General features: G+C 40.3%; 1 protein-coding gene across 2 annotated transcripts in view; it reads right to left on the bottom strand.

Annotated features, from left to right (window-relative positions):
• Positions 1-25,211, bottom strand: part of plxna1b (plexin A1b) — a 321,328-nt gene that overhangs the window by 159,067 nt on the left and 137,050 nt on the right. For both annotated transcript variants that reach the window (XM_088337907.1, XM_088337908.1), the window contains exons 4-5: positions 19,418-19,558; positions 3,183-3,283 (exon numbers count right to left, since the gene is read on the bottom strand). In XM_088337907.1, coding sequence (XP_088194033.1) covers positions 3,183-3,283; positions 19,418-19,558 — 242 coding nt within the window. The remainder of the gene's footprint in view (positions 1-3,182; positions 3,284-19,417; positions 19,559-25,211) is intronic.

Here is a 25,211-nt window from a genome sequence, read left to right as displayed (position 1 = left end):
GGTCCACTATTGGTTAGCGTCACGGCGTCTTGAAAATACAGATATGAACTTCTAGCAATTCATTTTTCTCTGCTAAGTTCAAAATCTCGCGTGCTTCGTTAAGACTACGAGTCATCGAGGTAATACTGTATATTTCTTTTGGGGTACCGTATATAATCGCTATAGGTCCCAAGGCTAGCAGTGATGCTAAAGGGAGAAGCGAAAACACAATAACAACAAAGCTTGCAATTGACAAGAAATACAAAAAAAATACAAGTCGAGAGCTACATTTTGTTACTAACGAGGGCCCCCATATTAGGATGCATTTCTAATAAAGTAACTTATCACGTTATTATTATGTAGTTACTATATTATTAGCTGGTTAATAAATGAAGTAGGTTTAAATAGACTTAGCCTACCACTAAATAAAAACATTTTAGTAGAAAATAACAATGACCCAGCACTGGTGAGCTATCTTCAGAACAGGTCCCCAAGCACCTCTTCCGTCTTTAAGGGGACACCACATTGGAAACCCCTCATGTAAACAATCGATGATTATTCATTATAAAGAGGCAGTTAAGGCAAGGAAATCAAGGGCATGAAACCCTGGCAAGGGAAATGTTTTGTTTTTAATGCACCTATTCTTTCCCCCCTCTGCATCCACCCACAAACTCCACTGTACCAGCTCAGATACCAGCAATGGAAATTCATTTTCCTTTTAATCATTTACATATACATCTATTCATAATAGTATTTAAACAAATGTGTTTATATCACACATAGTTAATAATTATGACACAGATTTGTTTTTATTTTAATGTTTTGATTGGGGTACTGAGGGTTCTGTGCTAATTATTATAGGTTTTTAGCCCCCGCAATATGGCAATTTCCCTTATCGATCCCCCTAAGAATGGATTCATGTGGTAGCCGTAGGGCTCGACTGCATCTGTATAGTACCTTAAAAAATAGGGTGGGCCCATCTGCATTCTACTTCTTATTAAAAAGATCATACCAATTAATAAGACGTGGCTGAAGGCGACAAAGGCCCGAAACGAGTCTTATAAATTATTTTCCCATTAATATTCCTCCCGTATTATCTGCAGGGCTTTTGCCCGATTTGGCAACGCGCTCACGACATGCAACGGCGCGACGGCCAAACGGCAAGTTATCGCCGGTGCAAGCCCATCCCCATGTTGTCATTTTAATGATGAAGCAAAGCCAACGCGCTGATAAGTCTTCGAGCTTTAATTAACAAGGCCGGAGACGAAATCAAGCAAAAGAAGCTTGCGGACTTCCTGTCACTTCTTCATTGACGGGTAATTGTCGCTGAAACTCACTCAGTGTAAAAAGGTAATTTTGTTGCCACAGGAAGAAGATGTCAAGTGACGGCCATTTACGTATACACGGAAAATTCCTAGCCAGATTGCATAGATTGTCCTGATTGGTGATTACAGAAACATTAGTCAAGTAGGCATTTTCTGTATTTTCATATTTCTCATGTTCATATTGTCATATTTCAATAACCCTATAGCCCTATTGGCCCCGCCCGTGTGGCGCCGGCTGTAGCTTTTTGACAGATTGGCTTCCCCACTATTTAAACACTGTCCCGTCAATCCCCTTCTTATCAGTCCATCTGCAAATCTCTGTGTGTTCAAGGCAAGCCTTTATCGACCTTAAACCTCGCCTGTCCTGTTTTGCTCCCGTTTGTCTGCGGCTACGACCCGTTTTGATCCCGATCACGTCTACTCTCCTGTCCTGGCTTTCGACCGCTTTTTGTCCCCCGACCACGTCTACCCTCCTTTCCTGGATAACGACTCGCTTCCGACCGCGGCCACGTTTTTGCTCTCCTCTCCTTGCTACTGACACATTTTTCTGGCCTGACACCGCCATCGCTCGCCACGGAAGATCCACTTCCGTGTTCGAATCACAAGCCGAATACTAGAGCGACCCGCTTCCTGCGTCCAGCGAACTTCGGAGCATGGGCGCACCCCTTCCTCGTTCCTTCAATAAAACTTGTGGTAAACGTTACGCGAGTGGGTCCTGTTTCCGCTCTGGTCCTGACAATACCGATAAGTTAGATTATACTAAGGCGTGTAGGCCGGCATTACTATTACATAAAATTAAAAAAAAAACATAATAAATTACTTTATGACTCACCGTGAATGACAGAAAACATGATATATAAATATTATAAATACAAATAAACAGCATTATTACAATAAATAAACATTCAAACAGTAATTCAAGTCATGCTACTTTCGTGATCCGAACGTGCCGAAATGTACTGCAACATTTACTCAAAAAACTAGCGATTTCTTCTTCTATGCCCAAAACTAGCGTTGTCTTCCTCTGCGAAAAAAAAGACGTAATTTACGTAAACGCTAAGAATCAGCGTTGTGTTTCTCTATGCTGAAAGGTAACAGTGTGTTCTTATGGACAGAGATGTTGCGTATTCGTTGTAGAAAGGTAGCTTTGACTCTTTTAAGAATTTAGCCATCGTATTACGTAAGAAGCTAAAGAGACAAATTTCAAGGAAAAGTTTTTTCATGCATAATTATAAAATCTAACGTGACATAGGGGGTGATGATGCTTCAAGTCAAGTCATTTTTACTTCATAGGACAACTATATTCTGTCAACAGCTGAGAATATTCTTACTGTACATGTTTTCACACACATATATATGATTTGAAGGCAATAGTAAATAGGAAATAGCATTGAAATCAAACAAAATTACTTACAATAACCAACCAACCATTAACCAATGTGAATTTCCCTTCAGGGATGAATAAAGTATCTATCTATCTATCTATCTATCTATCTATCTATCTATCTATCTATCTATCTATCTATCTATCTATCTATCTATCTATCTATCTATCCATCTAGTGTAGTGCTTCCTGATTATTTTCTACACTTTATAAGCAATGCTTACACTATATGCTTAATACACTCGATTGAGGCTAAATGTAAACAAAACACTCACCACTTAAACGCCGCTGCACCCTAGTGTAGTGGAGGTGAAATTGTACTTTATTCTTGGATAGTAAAAAAAAAGGTCCCTAAGTGAAACGTTCCTGCCTTGACGGAGCCTCGCACCCCCAGGGGAGGGGGTCGCCCCACTATTTTAGAACCATTGAGTTGGTGAAACTAATGACAAGTTACACTTTAAAATGCTAACCACGAAAACGGATGTACTACTTACACATTGTGGAGCACACACCATCCACAGTGAGGGTCTCTGGAGCCCAAACACTCCCCGCATGTCGTGTACTGCTCGCAACTTTCCACTGGAACTCTCACCACCTGCAGGGGAAAGAAGGACAGGTATAAGCCTCAGAATCGCCTCATTCAGTCGGATTCTGTCAGTAATTCAGTGGTTGGCAACTACCGGGCCGCAGAACAGTACCAGGTGGTGTATAATTTTGGTACCGTTCCGCACAGAAAGAAGGGTAAGTTCTATTAGGTTTTACCTATTGTTGATTTACTGACACTCCTACATTTCAGACTGAACCTGAACCGGGATGGTACATTTGAATTACAACTAGAAAGATTTCTGCCCATCAAAAACACAGTGTTACAAGACCCCCCAAAAGACTCCTCCTGAATTACAGGCAATTTTAAAAGATGGATGTTGTTTTTTTGACATTTTTTGACTTTCCATCAGAAAAACATATCACTCTCCAAAGTTTTACACATGGGAAAAAAAAGGATGTTTGCAATTCTTCCTGGATCCTCAGTCAAAACTGGCAGATAACTACTAATTCCAAAGAACTCTTCTGTTACATTCCATCCATCCATTATCTGCACCGCTTATCCTCAGTAGGGTCGCGGGGCAAATGGGCAATGGGCAGGGGACACCCTGAACTGGTTGCCAGCCAATCGCAGGGCACACAGGAACACACAATTTGCCCGCTCATTCACACCTAGGGACAAGGCCAATTATCCTGACATGCATGTTTTTGGAATGTGGGAGGAAACCAGAGTGCCCGGAGGAAACCCAGGCAACCACGAGGAGAACATGCAAACTACACACAGGAGGTTCGATCTCATGACCTCAGAACTGCGCTGCACATGCGCTAACCACTGCGCCGCCGTGCTGCCCTCTGCTACATTCATGAGGCATTATTAACATGATGCATGATAAATTACGTTTTTAATAAATCTTCCAGTTGAAACAAATATAAATATTAATATTAATGTTTGAAAAGGAGGGCCTTATTTTTCTAGAATAATGAATTCACTGCCTTTTAAGACGTTTCAAGGATCCATGTTACAGGCCTTAGTTACATTGGAGAAAATTGGCTGGAGCTGGCACTTCCCATTGAGAGAAACATCTGGCATTGAAAGAGTTAATGTTGTTATAATTACAAATGTTATAATTGTTGTTGTTGTTAGCGTTATTAACCATTAAGAAAAAGTACAACCATGGTTTGATGTTAGAAGAGATGCACCAAATTTTCAGTAACAAAAAAAAAGATACAGTTCATTTTCAGTTTCAGAAACGAAAAACAAAACAAAAGAAACAAAAACGAAAACAGGCTTTCAAGCTAACAAAAAGGTCTCTGCATCCCTCTTACAGTGGCTCTGGATGGCTCTCTTAATGAAAGCCAATTTCCAGCGGCGTCCCACATTACTCCTTTAAATGACCTCATAAAGCAAAACGGGGCCGCTGCTCTCTCTTGCCATCTCCTCTTATTTACAACGGCCTCCGCACAGTAACTCAAGTTCCTCTTTCTTGGCCCGCTTCGACGTCTCCTTTTACCGGCAAACTTTTCACCTTTCCTCTCCAATCTGTTTTTACAGGGCGCCATCACCTGCCTTTAAAAGTCCGCCTAACAGCCTTTGTGACGGTCACCCCCAAACCCAGAGGACGTGTAAAGCTTTTAACGCGGATTTTCATTGCTTATTAAAGCCAAACACGTAAAAGGTCCCGCCTTGCTGGGGCTATCTCCCCCTTTTTTATGCATTAAAAACAGGCGGCATTGGGTAAAGCACGAAGAAAGGGTGTGTTGGCCGGTCTGCTTTTTATAGAATATTGGAGCCTTTCCTTAAAAATCAACAAAAAATGTTGGAGGAATAATGGTTGTTATGGAGTCGGGATGTTTTGTATAAGGCATCTGACATTAGAGGCTAATTCTATATACGTACGTTGATGTGAACATTGTAATCCCTTGTTTTGCGGCCACAGTGCGATTAAAAACAAAAATTGAAGTCTCAATGCCAGTGTACGCAATTGCAGATCACATTTTCTTTTTCAGATCAGGCAGCTGAAGTGATCCAATGTCCAAGATCTTATATTGCTACAAGCTTGTTGGTTCTTATTTTGCAATTATTTCCACCTTTATTGAATTACACTTATCCTTTATACCCAATCCCATATTACTGGAAATAGACACCATTAACCTTTTTGTTGTGCCAGGTCATCATTTTCATCTTTTTTGAACTGCACATATGCGGCCCCGATCCAATATGCCCAATCCCAGATTGGTGCAAGTGGTGACTGTAAGAGCGCACTTTTGTAGGGCCTGGCAGCTGCTTTTTTGTCATTGTTTTCATCTTCATTGAAGTGCACTTGTTCAGCTGGGATCCGTTACTCCCTATCCCTTATTGCCATTATAGTGCTATTTAGTCATGTTTTCAGGTCTTCTTTGCCAGTAATTTCACCTTTAATGAACTGCAGTCATGCAGCCGCTATTCCCATATAGCGGCGAGTGAGGAGCGCCAGAACACCCTTTTGTTCGTCCTGGCAGGTTTTTTTTTCCCATTATTTCCCCATTAAATAACTGCACTTGTCACCAATCTCAAGTTGCTGTAATCGGGAACCAGCAGAGCACACTTTTGGTGCCATGTTTTTTTACTTTATTGAACTTTACTTGCACACCTGTGATCACTTATCCCCAATCCCATATTGCTCCGAGTGGGGACCATCAGTGCGCAATTTCGTTGGGATTGGCGGCCTTGTTTTACCGTTATATTCACCTTTACAGAACTGCACTGGTGCGGCCACAATCAGTTATTCCCAATCCCATTTTGCCGTGAGTGCGGACCAGCAGAAAAAAAGTTTGTTGGGAGGTGTGCGATTCTAGCTCTGCTAAAATTAAATGCCCAGTGGTGGTCGCAAACCATTATCCATGCGCGAATAATACAGAGAGTTGCTGCCAGAATATTCTGTAATAAAAACTTCAACGGATTTGCTTAGCTACAGCACATGTTTTACCCTTTTTTTTACCCAGATGTAAACGAATACGCAGAAAAAGAAAAGCCTTTCCTTTTCGGTATCCATGTGTCAAACAATGACTGAAGCACAGACACCAGACGAGGACGGGAAAAAGGATTGAAAGAACAGCAAAAACAAACATTTGAAAAAGTGAAAATGTTAAGTGGAAAGGAGTGAGCAGGGTAAAACGCTGGTGGCCGAGGCAGAGGGGACTGGTGGTCTTCTAATTAAGTGCGGATAGGAGAGGCCGGCTGCCTAGTAAATGACTCTGTCCGTTGAGTAAATGGACTTTGTGAGGAGTGAGGAGCCACGCGGCTGGCATTTCCATTAGCGCTGCCAAGCGACCCGCTGCCGTGTATACAGGTCACCAGTGCAAGAGAATGCAGCGCCACAAGAGAAGAGAATACAGACGTTCCTCTAAGGTAAACGTCTGAGCCGCGAGAGTTGGAAAGATCACAATCTAGCAGATGTAATAGCTAGTGGGTTTTCTACTGAAGTAATAATTAGAATTTGAAGTGGCATTTCCCTATGTACTATTAAGGCAAGATCTTAAGCCCGAGCCCAAACCTGTATTTGGGCAAGGCCCAATATGTTAGTCATTCTTTCCAGTTTGGGCCGGGCTTCTCCTTTGGTGCCCTTTCTTTTTTAAGCTATCCACCAGTCATTGTTCTCGATTCATTTTTCTTTGTGGAGGATCTACGCGATGGATTCCATTCCACTTGCCGCGCTTCCGGCATGAGAAAAGCCCTCCTCCTCCTAAATAAAAAAATCCTCGCAAACAAAATATAAACAGTTAATTCATCGGGCTTGGGCTGGTTCGGCCTTCAATACCCGCGGGCCAGGTCAGGTCGGGCCTGATTTTTTAGGACTGACCTTACCTGTCATGTACATGTATTTGATTGCAGATTCCAAAGATGTTTGCTTGTTTATAATGTAACCACTTTGTATTTTACTTACTAACTTGATAGTTTGCTCTTTTATATCACTTGGTAGTATAACAGGGTACTCGAAGCTCTCCTAATTGCTACCCACTATTATGCCATTCGTTTGGTCAATTTGGTAGTTTCATGTTCTGTCATGCCATTCCTGTTACTTATCACCATGGGGGTATATATTGATTTGAATCATATTTATTGTCATAAATAACATAATGACCATTACTTGCATTGAGACTACACATGACACTCCAGGATAAACATGTAATAAAGAGTAAAAAAACAATATCTGGTGGTTTCTTCTTTCATGTTTCGCTAGTTAGTATCCCAACAGCATTGTCCCTGTTTATTCTTTTGAAGAGATTCTACAGAGCAGAAGTAAATGTAAGGAGACCAAGAGGAAGGCCGCGATTGACGTGGATGGATGGTGTTATGAGTGCACTGCATGAAAAAGGTCTAAATGTAGTGGAAGATTGAGCTCTTGCTGGATATAGGAATGAGTGGAGAGGTGTTGTGAAAGGAAAGTGGGATGTTTAGACGTGTTCCAAGGGATGGGCAGGGCACCCGTATGATGCGGCAGGGGTAAACCAGTGAAAGCTGTCGGGCCCTGCTGTTGAACAAAAGAGTGTGTTGTGTCACCCCGACCCGAGTGACATGGCCGCTTTCTTGTGTCCAGTTTCATCAGGAGGGACAAAAGCATGATTAACTCGGGTGCCGAGGTGTTTAACTTGTTTAGGTGTTTGGGAATTTGGGTCGGCCATGGTCAAATTTTTTGTGTTTTTTGCTACTTTTTCCTATTTTCTTTTGTCTGTGTATGTGTTTGTCTTGCGGTCATTCACCCCTGTCGGGGGAATTATGACCAAGGTAGGTAGGTGGATAGGTGGGTGGGTAGGTGGGTGGTTAGGTACGTAGGTAGTTAGGTGGGTACACATTCTACACCTGCCTCCTTTCATGTTTTGTTCAGTCACTGTGCTTGTCATATTTCATGGTCCAGTGGTCAAAGCACTCTCATAAGTGTTCCGCCCAGGTGTGAGAATGTTTCTAGTGCCGTCTGCCTTTCATGTTTTGTTCTTTTAGAGCAAGTCTGTGTTGAATCGATTTGTCTTCATGTAATAAACATAGTGAGCATTGTGTGCAAAGAAATTAACCATGGCACTGCAGGATAAACACAAAAAAATGATTACAAGAGAAAAATAAGATACTAGAATGTCAGGATAAATAGTCAAAAAATATTTATGAGGTAGCGCTTGGAGATTGGGCTAAGTTGTTTTGATAAATAGTGCATTGTAGTGCAATGAAAAGTAGCGCAGTAACATTTAGCAGATACAAAAATGTCCTAATAAGTCGCAAGATATTCATTATGTAGTTTTATCCATGTGTTAGTATGTTCCCTGTGTCTTCTTTTTTCCTCTGTTTTGTTCAGTTAGAACCAGTTTGTATTCCACTATGGCCGGCGTCTTCTTTCTATCATGTTTTTATTCATTTTCAGTTAATTAGTGTGCCAACAGGTAGAGTTGTTTCCCCATCATGTTATTATTTAGCTAGAGTTAGTGCTCCAACATGGCCAGTTTTTGGTCCAGTTACAGCTAGTTAGCATCCCTATGTATTTCCTTTTTCATGGCTTGTTCATTTTCTGTCTTGTTAGAGTTTCAACATTACGTAACAGTGGTGTGGAGTTGACCCTGTGTTGAAGTAACGTTGACGTTTTCGAATTCTGAGGATCCTTGTAAACTCTGTTGCTCTGTTTCTGGACACTTTCTGATACAGATGTTTTTTGACCAACTAAATCCTTTTCTTAAATGTTATTGTGTGTCTATATTTAAGGCATCCACTTCTACGGCCATCTGAACGGAGTAAATGGTATTCATTTCATTCATTCCCATCAATGCCGATACTCTGTTCCAATACGGGATGCAACACAGTCGATGACTCTGAAGGTCATGCCATCTTTAACCGGACATGATTCTGTGACAATCAGTCAGAGGGCCATCTTCCCTCTTCTAATCACCACCAAGAAACAGCAGACCCCAATTGTACGTCCGATGGATAGCGACAGAGGAGTAGGGCGAGATTGAGAGGAAGAGAAACCATTAACCTCCCTATCCATCCTACTTTCTTTTCCGACCCTATCACTCTGTACCATCACGCAGAAGTAAAACAAGATGAGAGAAGGACTGTGCTATCTCATGATGGATACCGATAGCATCGATACGTGTCTGTGCAAACCTTTTCCGTTGAACGCATTTCTTGGAAGAGGATAACACAAAAGACAACAAAATATCAAAGGAGATGCAAGAATGTAATGGGAGAAAGTGGAAGACTGAAGCATTGTAGTTTGTCGGTCAGGGACACAATTGCTCTAATTGTATTTGTGTTGGTCAGTCTTCTCGCATGTGAGACGCTTAAAAGCTATTCTCCGTCATATGATAGAATTAAACGGCCGAGTCAAGACCTCCATCAGCCTGAAGAGTCCATTCGGATGTTAACGGCTGAATAATTGTAAACTATGTAACAACGAAAAATTAATTTAAAGGTCACAAAAAAGTTAAAAACTGGATTCCCGGGGTATGGCATCCCCACCTTAAAACAAGATGTGGAACAAGATGCTTTTTGAAATGAAATGAAATGAAATGATCCGCATTTATATAGCGCTTTTCAAGTCAAGACTTCCCAAAGCGCTTTACAGTGTGCTTCACATTTCCCAATAGCGGCCTTGCAGCCATGTTAGGCGCTAACCTGCATATTGGGGGTATTAGGGGTTCAGTGTCTTACCCAAGGACACTTCGACATGTAACACGGAGGAGCCGGGATTCGAACTGAGATCTCTTGATCCCAAGACGAGCACTCTACCTCCTGAGCCACTGCCCTATTGGTCAACCTCACATAAAATGCTGGTCTGCTCTTGATTTGTGTCACAGCATCAGGAAAATACAGATATGCTACTGGCTACACTACCTCCCACAATACCTTCCCCTTGACTCGGTTTTAAATCTCATAAATTTAGTAAAAATGATGCAAGTCTATGGATCCAAGATTGCAGTAATGCTAAATTTAGAAGCAAAAACGTGCTAACCATGGAAAAGAAGCGTGCAATCATCAATAAATATGAAAAAGACACACCAATCGCTCCCCTTGTCTCGCTAGGCATTATACATTTTTAATACACGTCTTCTCCCCACCTGCATCCACCCGCTACCGCACTCGACCAGCGCAAGTCATGTCACACCAAAGGTAATTAAATGTGTTTTGTTCCTTTACGTGTACATTAAATTACAATGCTGTTTAATCATATGCATGTACATTACACAAGTAGTACTTACAGTTCAATAATTTGTTGCTTTATTGTTTTTATCTGGGGTAGCTGGGGTTAGGAATACATTAGCCAATCACCATAGTTTGTTTATCCACGGGGTCTACTAATTTTTTTATTTCAAATCTTAATCAAGCAATGTATTTCCCTGACAAATGCATCGTCGAGTTTTTTTCCAAGAGTTTTCGTTCTCTTAGCCATAACAATCTCAATGTCTTTTGAAACAACTCTGACTTCCCTTGACAGGGTCATCTAGATTAACACCACTGAATAAACTTGAGTGTGTCTGCTAAGCTTTGTGCAGGAGAGGAAAAAAATGTGAAAAAAGGGTTCAAACTCTTACAGAGTGAACAAGCAGCTCTCCTTTCTTTTGACTGCTGTCTTGGCCTCACTGCGGCATGTCCATTAACATTTGCATAACAAAGACTGTCGTTTTGTTCCGAACCCTTTGGTGGACAACCACAAACCGTGCATACAGTACAGGAACAAAGGAATTGAAAGTGAAAATAACTGTTGTTGAGCATCTGATCAGGAGTTGGAAAAATGTACATAACAGTCACACAAGTACATCTAAATAGTCAAAGGGAATTGAACATATTTTGCCCAATATGATATATGAGGAAAATCAATCGTTGAAGCACTTCAACCGGACAGATTAGCTGTATCGGAGTTCATTAAATGACAGTCTTGATTGATACTTGTAACGAGTGTTGATGTCAGCCAGCGCTAATGTGTTTACTAATGAGATTGGCAGCAGACCAGTAATATGTTAATATGTGGACATAAGCAGAGCGGCCGACACGCAAATAGGCACTCTCACCCCAGATTGATGCCTGCTGAAACCATGTGTGCAAGAAGTTCAATCATCAAAAGGGGAAAATAGTCCTCCGAAAAAATGGGTTCCTTTCAATATGAGATGCATGGACATCAAGTTTCTTTTTTTCCCCCAGTTCGAACACATCTACAAATATACAATTTCCATTTACCCCAGAAATTAAGCAAAGTAGGGTTATACAGGTCCAATATTTAGTATCAGCTCCCGACTTGTTTTGTAAACTCTTAAAAGATCACACATCAGACATATCCAAACTAAGGTATCTAAAAGCATTTCAATAATTAATAAAGCCAAATTCCTTTTACACTATAATGCATTGTATTCATTATATTGTTCTCTAGTTCTGCCATACTTAACATATTGTGCAGAAGTCTGGGGCAATAATTACAAAAGTTCACTAGAGCCCCTTTTTATCCTCCAACAACGTGCAATAAGAACCATACACAGGGTAGGATATCGGGATCATACTAATATGTTACTCCTGCAGTCCAAATTATTAAAATTGAATGATTTAGTAAAATTTTTCACTTCACAACTGCTATGTAAGGTAAAAAAAAAAAACCATGGTGCCGGAAAACATCCAAAATGTATTCATTCGGAAAGAGGGAAATTATAACTTGAGGGGCTGTAGTAAATTCAAAATCCCTAAGGTGAGATCAACCAGGAAAAGTATGTGTGTGTCTGTGTGTGGAGTCAAACTTTGGAAAAATTTACAAGACGAGATCAAACAATGTCCAACTATTCACATGTTCAAATATAAATATAAAAAAAACATTCCTGGCAGAATACAGAGATGAAGAAAATGGCGTATGAGTGATACTAGAGATTGGAAATACTGCGTTTACAACTATAATTAACCCTGTTCTTATTGTTACTATTATTATTATATCATAACTGTTATCATTGCTATTGTTGTTATTATCATTGATGTCGCAGTGATGTTTGGTGACTAGAGGCATTATGACGGTGAGGGATGGGTACTACGATGACTAGTGTATAAAATATGTGACTGTTGTTATTATTATAATTATTAATATCTGACCTATCTAATGTGTGTATCCTTGAGATTGTGTTGTATGGACACAAAAGAGGAGCTATCTATAGAATGTAATTAATAGGGAAGATGAAGGGGTAGGGAAAATAAGTGTCTGCTTCATACTACCCCTTTTTGAACATGTTAACATTATTTTGTTATTGAGTCATTGTTTTTGTCCTGGTTTTATTTTAATGTTCGAAATAAAGTTTTAATTCATTCATTCATTCGTTCAAATCCTGTAAAATTCGCTTAAAATCCCAATCGGAGGCATACCCAAAATAAATCGAATGCTGTTGTTAAACCGTTCTGAGAATCTTGACAGTTTTGGTCTTTTTTGAAAGGTAACCCTCTGAAGTTTTGTCCCAAACTGAAATAATCACTGCAAGTGCTACTAACATTGAGTAATCAAAGTCCGAACACACAGAAATAAAAAGTTTTTACTCTGCCTGAATGTTTTTTTTTTTTGAGTATAGTGTTGGCATTGAAGCTGGAAAACAACTGGGACCATAGCATGAAGCCATACCTGGTCTCAGGTAAAATTTGATCACAGTTTTCCAATCAAGGCCTTTCCAAACGTGACCATTTGGAGACTTCAAAAAGACCCTCTAAAACCTCTTCAGCAATGCAATTAGGCTTATTTTATAGACATTTTGAGATCAGTTAGCTTTGCTTTTTCTTTCCACACCTCTATCGCTGATTGTGCACACTTATGCGTGATAATCGTGCGTAAAACTAGATGGTAAGTGGCCCAACGCACGTTTATTTTGTGGTCTCATTAGAGGTATGCAAAAATTTATTTTCAGAATTTCATTGGATAACTAATGTGTCGATCAATGTCTGAATCAGTCACGACTGGCTGAAGTTATCTAGAGCCAAAGTAAGGTATGTTCAATAAAGGTCCTCCTAGGCTATTGCAAGCTCTGGACCGTCAAATAAATCTTGTTAAGAGGCTAGGGCCAAATTGGAAATTATCTTACAAGTTTGTTTACTTGTAAAAGAGAATTACAGGGCGAAACTAATAGAAAACAACAAGGAAAGTCAAACAATGCAGAAATGCCTTTAGGCATTTTTTTTTTATCTTGTCGGCATTATGTGGTGTTTTTTACACGGTTGGATTCACTGGACTGTCGTGAATTTAATGAGACCATGTTTGCGGAGAACTGTGTCATCAGTTGAACATCGGAGCACGTTCTTGTTGAGGTGTACTGGCTTCATAGTTTTCGGGTGTCTTGTTTCATATGGATCGTATTGTTTCTGTGTTTCTAGTTTCTGAAATGGTCGGCACATATTGAATCTTAAGAGTTTATGGTTTCCAATGATATGTGACATGACGTATTTTAGTGACTGGTGACATCGTACAGAGACATCTTTAAATCTCAACATGTTGGAAAGTTAAGGGGTTTTAAGATAATCAGTATGATAGGTGTCTGACTCAGGATAAGAAATGCATATCAAACCAGTAGCCCTTTGTGCTAATTGCTAACAAGATTTGTGACCCCTTTACACCATTAGCAAAACAACAACATAAGACCCCAATTGAAAAACCAATACTATATTACTTTAAAAAACAGCACTCTGTCCGACCATGCGTCCACACAAACCTGGGCACAAACAGCAGTCTGCCCTCTCCTGCTGTCATATCCTTTATCGATAATAACGACAGTGATGAATCTTGCTTGAACCCACAGAGCCATAAATCAAGAAGCCCTGCCCCCAACTCTGACTCACCGGGAAGGCCTTTGGATGGAAGCGAGTGTGCGTTTGTGCAAGTGTTTGTTTGAGTTAGAGGAATGGTAAGCAGGGAGGACGCATGGTAGGCTTTGCATGAGTGGAGATGTCCAGTGACACCTTAATGTGCTTAACTTGTCTGAGGATTCCCTGCAGGCAACCAGCTACACACGTTGAGGATCAGCAGAGATCTGAATCCAGGGTTTCTACACCCTTTTCAAGGCGAAATTCAAGCACATTTTAATGACTTTCAAAAACAAATTTCCATTTTCTTTAGAACAATTTAAAGAAGAAATCTGGTGTGAGGTTCTTGTTTTAGGTCACCTATAGTTGCCAGTGTATAGTCATTTGGTGCTAAATGTGGATGTGAACGCGGTATGGGGAGAGATGTGTCACAAAAACTTTTGCACACATGTTTTTCAGATCCACAAATATACTTGTACAATGTACTCATGTATTTTGCAGACCCGCAATTATTTCCACAATTTACAAACACAGGAGGTCAGGAGGAAGAGCGCTTGTCTATGAACTGAGGTCGAAGGTTTGATTTCCGGCTACTCTGGGTTACAGAGAACAATGGGACACTGTACCCCTAATGTCCGCGATAAGCAGGTAGGCGATTTGCGTGGCTGTGTCAGTTTGTGTGCGAATGGCTAAGTGTGAAGCATAATGTATTGGTCTTCAGTGACTTGAAAATCGCTATTAAAGGCAGACCCTTTACCATTCAAGCAGACTTTTTTTTATTTATCTTTATTTAAAAGGTGGTCTTGGAGTCAGACTGCCGAGAAACATGGCATTAATTTCAAGCATTTACAAGTTCTTCACAGAAAACCTTTCAGACCTTGAAAACACAACATTAGAATTCAAGGATTTTCAATGAAGCACCCGTATGAACAATGTGAAGCAGTCGTCTCAACTGGCCTGATTTGAAGACCCACCATTCCACTCTAATGACAAGCTTCGACCCAAATCTAGAAAATGCATTGGGTTAAAGGACTGTGCAGTTTAAAGCAGAGATGGTAGATAATAGTTGTTTCTTCTCGTTCGGATTATTTTGCCAGGGCAAAGGTCTGCAACCCCCAAAAATTGGCGACCAAACAGTTTAGAAACAATGTTGTCAAGCAATGGCACATGTAAGTAGATCTCCATGTTCCCAGAAAAGCGATGCAGCCCGTCTCATGCAAAGTAGCGCGGCACATGCAGACCCTCTTCGATTGCTTTCCTTCAACAGCCTAATTCTTCATTTCCCACCTCTCCCCGATTCTCTGATTTGTGCGCAGTGTGTTAAAGAGAAGTGCAAAAGGGGCAGTTCGGCAATAGTGCGAGATCATTAAAAACATAGGAATGGGATCAGTTGAGAGGAGAGGACTCCATTTGGGCTTAGATGGAAAGGTGCGTGAGCGTTCGTCAGCCGAGACAGATTTCTACAATTGCGGTGGGGGGGATATTGGAAGAGATGAGGACGGGGTAGAGGACAAGGGGAGGGAATGGCTCGCCCAATGGTCATTACTGTTGGAAGGGGGTTCGAAAAGCTGCTTAACTCAAGCCTCCTATCCATTAAAGTGATCAAACAAAAGATCGACTTGCGCGTGCGTGACTACTTAAGCATGGAAATAAATTAACCCGGGCTGCAACTAATGGTTATTTTAATAATCGATGAATTGGTCAAGGTTTTTTCGAGATTAATTTTATTTTATTTTTAAAAAACACTTTTTTAATTTCCACCTCTTTCTGAATATTGACGTTTTGGAAAGGTAAAAAAAAATAAAGCACCAATATTACATAATATAAAACGATAAAAAAACAATCCAACTGTTTGTCAAATAACTTAACAACAGAAAAAAATACATACAAATGTATGCAATACATTTGCAAATATGTAAGATACTCTATTCCTTACCACCTTATCCTAAGATCATATTCAATTTAGACTTATCATACAAAATTGAGTAAGAGCAATTCAATTTTATGAGACGGGAACAGGCAGCACGGCGACGCAGTGGTTAGCGCGTGTGCGGCACAGTTCTGAGGTCGTGAGATCAAACCTCCTGTGTGCAGTTTCCATGTTCTCCCCGTGCTTGTGTGGTTTCCTCCGAGCACTCCGGTTTCCTCCCACATTCCAAAAACATGAATGTCAGGTTCATTGGCTGGTCTAAATTGTCCCTAGGTGTGAATGAACGAACAAATTGTCTGTCCCTGTGTGCCCTGCGATTGTCTGGCAACCAGTTCATGGTGTCCCCTGCCCACTGCCCGAAGACAGCTGGGATAGGCTTCAGCACCCCCACGACCCTACTGAGGATAAGCGGTGCAGATAATGGATGCATGGATGGATGGAGTAGCGAACATTTTATGTGCCAAAAAATATCCAAAACGTAAACCCACATTTCAAAATGTTGTCAACAAATTTGTTTTTTGGGGATAAATCTTGGAGTATGATCAACAATCCCAAACGATACGTAGTATGCTTAAGAATCTGCCTCTCGTGTTGAGTTAAACATGTCATCATTATGAATTTATTTTTAGATTTTTGTATTTCAGCAGCAAAATTGTGAACTTGTGTTTAAATGTTTTGTGGCAATTTTGTTTGGAATGATGCAATGATTAATAAAGAAAATGTAAGATACTTTTATAAAAACAGTCTTAGGGTGCTCTCTGCCAGACCAAAGTGGTACTACCACCCCAAAAGTTCACAAAGACATTCAATGCACTTATTTGCATTGTTTTAATGTGCTTAGTGGCTCATAAATCGCACAAGAATTCGATGAGAAAATAAGTTGTGATTACCTCTTTGAAAGGCAATGTTTCATTCTTTTTTATAGACTGTGTCTTTTCGATTTAGTTTCCTCATGGTTATTGAGGTTAATGACCACCTGCATTAAGTGAATTCTGCAAAGTAGGCACCATATTATAGCGTAACATTAACACTCCATTTTCCCTCATCTGGGATATGTTTATGCCGCAAAGCACTGTGGAACTTAGGCAAATGATGCATGTAAACTCCAGCTTACTCACGAAAAAAAGCCTCATGTGAATTGGTTTATCTTTTCGGGACATTTCTGATTTCTTCTTTTAGACCCATAGCAAAAAATACTACTGTCCATATAAAGTGGATGCAACAGTTGTATCTATCCACATGTAGTGTAAGTCTCTGCTTCTGGAAAGCCATGTACGCTAGTTTTCAGGGAGATGGACGAGATAGAACAAAATAGAACTATGCTAGTTTTTGCCTAAAAGAGGCTATGTTAGATTCGCTGTGGGGCACAACATGTATGTGACTAAGAAAATACTCGTTTTTTTAGTTTGATTTATAAAATAGGTGGATATGTTTTCTAGGTTTGCGTGCACAATAAGACAATTGGAGGAGCTATTTTTTTAGGGAGACAGACTATTAATAAAACTAGCTAGCTATGTTAGTTTTGCCATTGAGTACAACATAAGTGTAAACATTTTCATGAAAAAAGGGTTGATTAATCTAAAATAATATAAATTTGAAAATAAAAAATATTGTTTTTCCCCTTGGATAATATGTAAATTGTAATACATTGAAAGTTCGTCTGACTTTTTATTTTCTTCAAGCGGCTTTAACAAAATGCCTGCTTGGATTCCTCCGTACCGCATCAGCATTTTGCAGACACAATTACACAAAAGTATAACAATTCGAGCATTTTGTGCAGAGTTCTAAAAAGTTTATCCCCCCACAAATGATTGCGTCCATTCTTGTAAATCCCTTGCTCTCCGGTCTTTAACTGAGAAATATGATTCGTTTTAACGGAGTTGGCTGGGCTGGCCCGGGCGGAGTCTTGCCAAGTCTCCAACACCTTCCATAAAAGCAAACGTCAGACGTATATCTAGTCGCTTTTAATCAGACAACCACTTTAGATCTTTGAAAACGGTCCCGTCTATGCATCATAAGAGTCGAGGCTTTGCTTCCTTCACTCACTGTGCCCTAATGAGACGGACAAATGAGGGGAGCAGCTGGACCTGGGGAGTGCTGCTGCCGTGACAAGCTTTGCCTACCCCTTCCTTACTGTTACTCTTCCCCTTCCCTCCCGCCATCTCATTGCTCTCACAGTCTGACCGTCAGATGAGACACGGTCTGTAGCAGCGGTAGGCTGGTAATGACCGTAGGTGTATAGACACATACACGGCATGTGACCAGGGGCTCTTTGTATTTGTGCATGTTCATTATTTTAAGTCTGGCTGAGTAGTGTGTAACCATGTAGCTGGAGGCGGGCGTTCAGGTACAATTCAAATCTCTTGAAGTTAAAGTTTAATGGGGTGGAGTTCAAGCTGTTATCAGCTGATAATGGGCAGCAGGAAAGGAAAAAGTCATGCCTGTGTTTAGGTGGCAAGGGCTTTAAGGAATGCAGTATAAAGGAAGTGTATAAACAAGGTCTTGATAGCGGCAGTCAAAAATACTGGATAGGAATGGATGGCATAGTGGATTTTCACTGTGATCTATGAGACTGGCAATGACATCTGTTGAACATATACATGTAATGCAAACTTCTTCAATAAAACGCCGGGATACGAAAAAATGTAGGAGAGGGTAAAGTGTGGGATGCCATTCCTTAGGCATGCGAAAGTCATGAATCAATCTCAGTCTTTCTATGCATTTTTCTGATTTTCCACCCACTATTGGAGGCATGTCTAGAGTCCGGCCCAGAACCAGCTACAGCCCGTGATCAATTTTTAAAAAAATGCTGACTACGACAGGCTAAAGAAAAATGAACGCTGTGAAAAGGTGAAGCAACTGGAAGCCGTTTTAACAGCACAGCAGCGCTTTTTCACGAGACCCTGCGAGTCAATTGCAAATTCTACAAAGGTCGTGATGCTGTTTGGCAAACACTGCAAACCTTAAAAAGTTTGAAATGATTTAAGACTGTTCAAAGAATGGCAGGTTGAACAGCGGGCTCTCATATATTTTAAGTTTATCAAATCTGGCTTGCTTCCTAAAAGTTTGGACACGCCTGCACTGTGCTTGGGTTTGATGATTGGGTTTCTATGATTAAAAACTACCTTCGTCTAACATAGAACTGTTACTTGTATGCCCTAAAACTGTGTGCTGAAAATTGGTGTAGCCTTTACTCAATAAACAGCATGGTTTGATATATTTTGCGTTACTTTCAAGGATTTTTTATCCGATATAGTATTAGTTTTCATATTATTTTCAAAAGACATCCAACTCAATTAATTTTAAGGAGCTATCTGCCATTTTAAAAAGCTAATTCCTCAACTTTCGTCCCCAGCTTTCCTTTGCTGACATACTTTATTAAGGTATGTGCTCATAGCTTCATACAAACAGAATTTGGGTGTGAATAGCATTTTCTTACCACATTTTTGTTTTGTGTTGCTTTTTGAACAGAGTCAACTCACCTGTCTGTCAGTCAGAGTGTAGAGGTGCTGCTGGTCCGGGCTGAAGAGCATGTCTCTCAGTAATGGACTTCCTCCTTCACTTAAAGTCATCTTCTCGTAAAGGACGGCTGGACGGTTTGGACTCACAGAATTTACCAAGATCTGAAGAAGAACGCACAGAAATAGGGAAGATAAATGACTTGGGCTGATAACCAATCAAATGAATGTATTATTGTCAAAGATTTTACATAGGTATCTATATTTCCTCATTTATTATATAGTTCAGTTTTACTGTGGGACTTTTTCCTGATGACTACACTCAAGGGACCACATCCTGTTTGGCCTCTTCCTTGTTTTTGCGATGTCAGACAGTTAAAATGCAGGCAGGGGGAGACCGTGGTATGCACAGTACTTTTTTTGGTTCCCTTCTATTGTCTGTTTCGGATTGTTGCAAACATTTTCTCGTCAAAATGTTCTTAAGTGGAAAACATCAGACAACAATAGACATCATCACATGAAAACGTGATGCAACACTGTCAATAAAATGCTATGAGAACACTCATCTAGGAGAGAGCGTGAAGTGTGTGATGAAGCGATGAGTCTCTGTTGTCTTTGTTGTTTTGGATTGGCCCAAGGAAGAGGGCCCGGCTCCCTGTCTTTCTTCGCATTGCTGTTTGTCGATCTAGGGTCACTTCAATTCCTTCACAATTCACCTACGGCTAAGCATACCCGCAAACGCGATGAGCCAATCGCAGTGCGCATACACTTGGACATTCTCTGCTCCCACCGTTACCATCTCTACAGTTTGGCTTACGTTAGGTAACGTTAGCTCTTGGCTGTGTCACTTTGTTTACTGGGAGTTCTGTAAATTGTTATGTGCAAATTTTTGTATGTTGGTAATCATACCTGATTGTTAGCTGTAGACATAAGGGTTATAGTCATAGTAACGTTAAATTTGGGAGCTTGGATTCACTTAGCCCGCAGATGGTCCACATAATAGAACAGAACTGTAAGGGGGCACGAACAGGGTTCTCTCTGGATTTAATCCCACTGATGTGTCAGATCAATGACATCAAACTTGTTAGTGTAAATAAACAGATATTTACTAAAGCTTAGTATATCATTAAACTCGACTTTGGCAGAAAAAAAAAACACAAAACCTTAAGGTTGGTTTAGATTAATGCTAGGTATTAGCAATAACAGCCCATTATACAAGTCAGGTCAGGTTAAGTTAGTCAAGTCAGCGGGCCAAGTACGGAACCCTGCGGAACACCACAGGTAACACTAAAGGGCTCAGATGTCATTTCACCATATTTAACACAGTGCGTCCTACCTGAGAGGTAGGATCCGAACCATAAGAGGACGTTTCCTAAGAGACCAATCAATTTTTCCAACCGTTCTAGTAAGATATTATGGTCCACAGTGTCAAAGGGTAGCACTAAGGTCCAGTAGCAGCAAGAGGGATGAAGTCCATTGCCAGTAGAAGATCATTGTTTACCTTAGTCAGGGCTGTCTCAGTAGAGTGGTTAGCCCTGAATCCTGATTGCATGGATTCGAAAAGATTGTTCTCGGATATAAAATCATTCAGCTGCTGTACCACAACTTTTTCAAGTACCAACTCTGATCCTCTATCGTGTTGTTTAAGATGGTGATGACAACAAGATGCGGTTTATCACGTAAACATTTTCACATGTATATTTTTGCCTGGAGCTAAAGCTTTTCATCGACCTTCTCAACAATTAAATCTTTAATTTAACCATCCAATGCATTGTTTGGGGCCTTTTGGTGACTTTGAGATGATATGTGATCTTTCTGGGCCCCCAAAAGCCTCAATTGTGAAATGTCTCCTACTGTGACAATTGCCAAAGGGCTCTTCACAGAATGTTTGTCCGAGTGAATAAACCGGCTGGGCTAAGCCATAAGTCAATTATCCAGACAACATATGTAGCTAGTTTAGATTCCTATGCTGAAAACTTCCTTCAGACACAGACACTTGTTGTCATATTTTTCTGTGCCCAAAAATATTGGCTTTTTTTAATCGAAGCCAAATATTAGCGTGACCTTTTACGAAGAATTAGCTGCATTGTTTCAATGGTTCAAAATGTCCTTTAAATATTTAGCGGGTGTACAACAACAAAGAAGTCGATTTAACATTTAAATCCTATTATCTGGTAATCATACCTCATATTTCAATTTTGGCGACATAAATAATGCAATCGGTATGAGCGAGCATGGATCTAACCGGCTCTCCAACCACCCAATATGACAATTGTTTCCCAAAGTGCCTGCTTGACAGTTAATTGGCTTAATTGCAATCATTTGCCAATGTTGTGCGTTGATTATAGTGCCACTGATTATAGTTATGGATGCCATGATTGCACAAGTAGATAAATGAAAGAGGGAAAGTATTCAATCTTTCAAAAGAACGACATTAACATAGCAACTGAAATCAAACAACAAAGGATATAGTGGGTTTTAACTTGGACAGAATGTTTCCATTCAATGAGAAATTAGGAGAAATGATCAAACTGTGTCCCTTGTTATCAAAATTATGTCTTAATGCTCATTGACTAGCATAGTAGAAATTGATTAAACATCCGTACACAGCAAAGTTTGCCCAGCGCCTCAAATCCGATTCTCTTCATTCATCGAGGTTTAATTATAACAAGACAGTAAATGATTGGGAAAAGAAATGCTTTTTTCATTCATTGGAGCCATCCATCAAGTATTTACTGGAAAGCGAAGCAATAAAGAGGAGACAATGACTGAGTGAGTAGCGCTGTCACCTGTTGTCACCCAACGTTGCATCGATTTCTTCACTTGATAAACACTCAGAGTCACATCATGAATAATCTTTCAACTTCTCGTGCGGAAAGACATGATTGATAGGATCGAGTCGCCGATTTTTAAGGATCGACACATTTCCCGTTTTTCTAGGTTGTTTGACGGCCTTCTGTCGAACAAGCTAACAGATTCTGTTGCTTTAATCTCCGGTGCTGTGTAGCTCTTTCTGTGATGGAATCAAAGTGGAGTTCAAGACGAAGCCAATTCATTCATCCGTCAGAACATCCATCATTGTATCCATCTGCGTGGATTATATACTCAGTAGTACTTAAGTCTTCTTAGCGCTAGTGTTTTCCTGCCGGTTTCAATATTTTCAGCCTTGGCTGCCGTCCCTTCCCGAATAAAAGGATTTCAAACAATTTATTGCTTCTTTTCATGGGTCGCCAACCTTCAATTGCTTTTTGGATTTTTTTCACATATTTCTCACTTTCCACGTTTGTGTTTTCGGTGCATACGATATCCATCGCTCTTCAAAGAGTTTTGAAAGAAATTGCGGACGCTTGTTACACATGGACTCGACCGGGCTTGTAATAGTGCCGATAGGAATCGTTGGGTGGACGGTCACGTAGTGCACTAATGAGAAACCCCCGTTGGCAAAGTCATCAAGCCCGCAGGCGTGACGGCCAGTGTTTGTTCTCATTCCTATCGCTTGAGAAAATATATTTCATATGCTTTGTTATTCGTTTTGTTTGTGCAGATCCGTCTATGAGAGTTTTCTGGTCCATTATCTTAATGATTTTCTCTTTTTTTAAGAGATCTCCACATTCTTTAATTTTCTGTGTTGCTGTGAAGTTTAAAGTTAAGTATTAGTAAAAGAACATTCAAAAGAAGGAGAGAAAACATCAGCTCAAAGCCCCATGGTGCGGCGGTTTAGGGTTGAAGTCCAGCTACCGCAGCCTCCCTGTGTGGAGTTTGCAAGTTCTCCCGGTGCCTTCGTAGGTTTTATCCGGGCACTCCAGTTTTCTCACACATTACCAAAAACATGCATCTCAGGTGAATTGGTCGCTTCAAATTGTCCCTAGGTCTGAAGGAGCGAACTAGTTATCTGTGTCTGTGTGCACTGGCAACCAGCTGAGGGTGTCCCCTGCCCACTGCCCGAAGATAGCTGAGATGGGCTCCAGCACCCCCGCGACCCTACTGAGGATAAGTGGTGCAGATAATGGATGAATGGATATTTAAAAGGGAGTAATTGTAGTAGAAGACGTAAGATGAAATGACAACTTGTGATGTTAAATCTCCTAGATTACAAAAGCAGATCCACCCTGTCCAATATTTCAAATAAAATTACATGTTTAAGTTATGTTTTACACTGAAATAAACCTATTTTCAGTTGCAGTCACACCTCAGTACTGGAACAACTCTACATTTGAACAAATCTGTATTCGACTAATTCTTTGAAAGAACAATCGGACATGGAACAACAAAACACATCTAAACACGTGGCCGGTTGAGATGAGTGGCCATCATGGCTACTCTTGCCCGGTCAGTTAGGATCATTTCAAGAGATAGTTAGTCTAACAAAATGTGCGTGAGAAATAATTTCTTGATTTTGTGCGTTTTATTTCCTTCTTTGACTGTACTAATGAGTACCAAGAATCGAGTTGAATTAGGAAGCATTTTAGCAAACTATGAACAGTGTACTGTCAACCTTTAAACCGGTGCTCATCGGTACAGTAAATGCTTCATAGTTGATTTATATGTTTAGCTTTATTATGTTTCGTATTTTTTATTTCCACACCAAAATAATTATTGCTGTGTAGGTACATGTCATTCATATTTTGAGAATGTATGGTTGTTTAGGTACACATTTCATTAATAATTTGGGTATTTTGAAATGTCTAGGAACATATTAAAATAAATACCATTACTTCTTATATTACCTACTTTTTCAGTACTTGAATATTTTGTTTTTTTGAACCCCAATCTCTGTATTGCAATAGTTAGCACCTTTACTAATACGCTAAAGGTTTCAGTTTCGAGACTGGGTGGAAATATTTGTTGGCCTGGAGAGGGATGGGCACGACCAGACTAGACTTGCCCCTGACACACCACTGGGATGTTGCCCCTACAGCCCTAGTGGTTAAGGGACCAAGGTATCACTCTATTTTGGGAGTGCTTTCTCATTCAGTATCTGACACCTTCCAGGATATCATAAAATTCTCATATGTTTTTTTTTGTAACGATTATCGTAGCGATCTTATTCATCGGTGTTCCTTTGTATAATTGTCTGAATAGTCATTGGATGCCGTCCCTTTGTGAGCTGATAGCAGTGCGAGTTGACAATAATGGAGAGATGACACTTGCACACCCTCTCTCGCCCATTTTCATTTGTTGCTGAGATGACTTTGGCTCACTGCCATCCCTGAATGACAAATCTCCCGTCTTCATCTCAGCATTACTGTTCAGGTCTCGGTGAACTATTCAGGCAAAAGATCACAGAGCCACTTCTTCTTGCCAGGCGCTACACAACAAAGCCCTTTCTTCTTTTTTTTTCAATATTAAGGAGATTCATGTTAGCCTTTTCAGCTTTTCTGTCATGCAAATATCAAAGGCAAGGAGATACTTTGGCTTCAACCTCAATCAAACAAAATACACAAAACTCACCAGATAGTCCAACCCTCGTAAATGAAGCGGTGCTTATATTACAGTGCTAGCTTGTTCACCACATACCTAGCCGTGAAATAGCTTGGCCTGGAAAAAATGTAAATGGTAGGTTGATCCAAATCGACTGAAATAGTGTTGACATTTTGCGCCTTTTAACTTCATCACTTGTTCTTATTGTAAGGTATATTGTTTTAGAATGCATTTACGATGCATTAGTAAATCACATAGAATGTACATTTATCCGATGTTTTCAAAATTGCCATCACAGTCTTGTTCCACGGATAGAGTTAGATAAGTACTTCATCATGCCATGAGGCTCTTTAACTCCACCCGGGGGGGGGTAAAAGTTAGACGATATTTACGTCAT

The sequence above is a fragment of the Urocampus carinirostris genome, chromosome 6 (genome assembly GCF_059441175.1).
Source record: "Urocampus carinirostris isolate Australia breed hairy pipefish chromosome 6, RoL_Ucar_1.0, whole genome shotgun sequence".
Lineage (NCBI taxonomy): Eukaryota > Metazoa > Chordata > Actinopteri > Syngnathiformes > Syngnathidae > Urocampus > Urocampus carinirostris.
The sequence above is the reverse complement of the archived record's forward strand: the minus strand, read 5'-3'. Positions and strand labels throughout refer to the sequence as shown.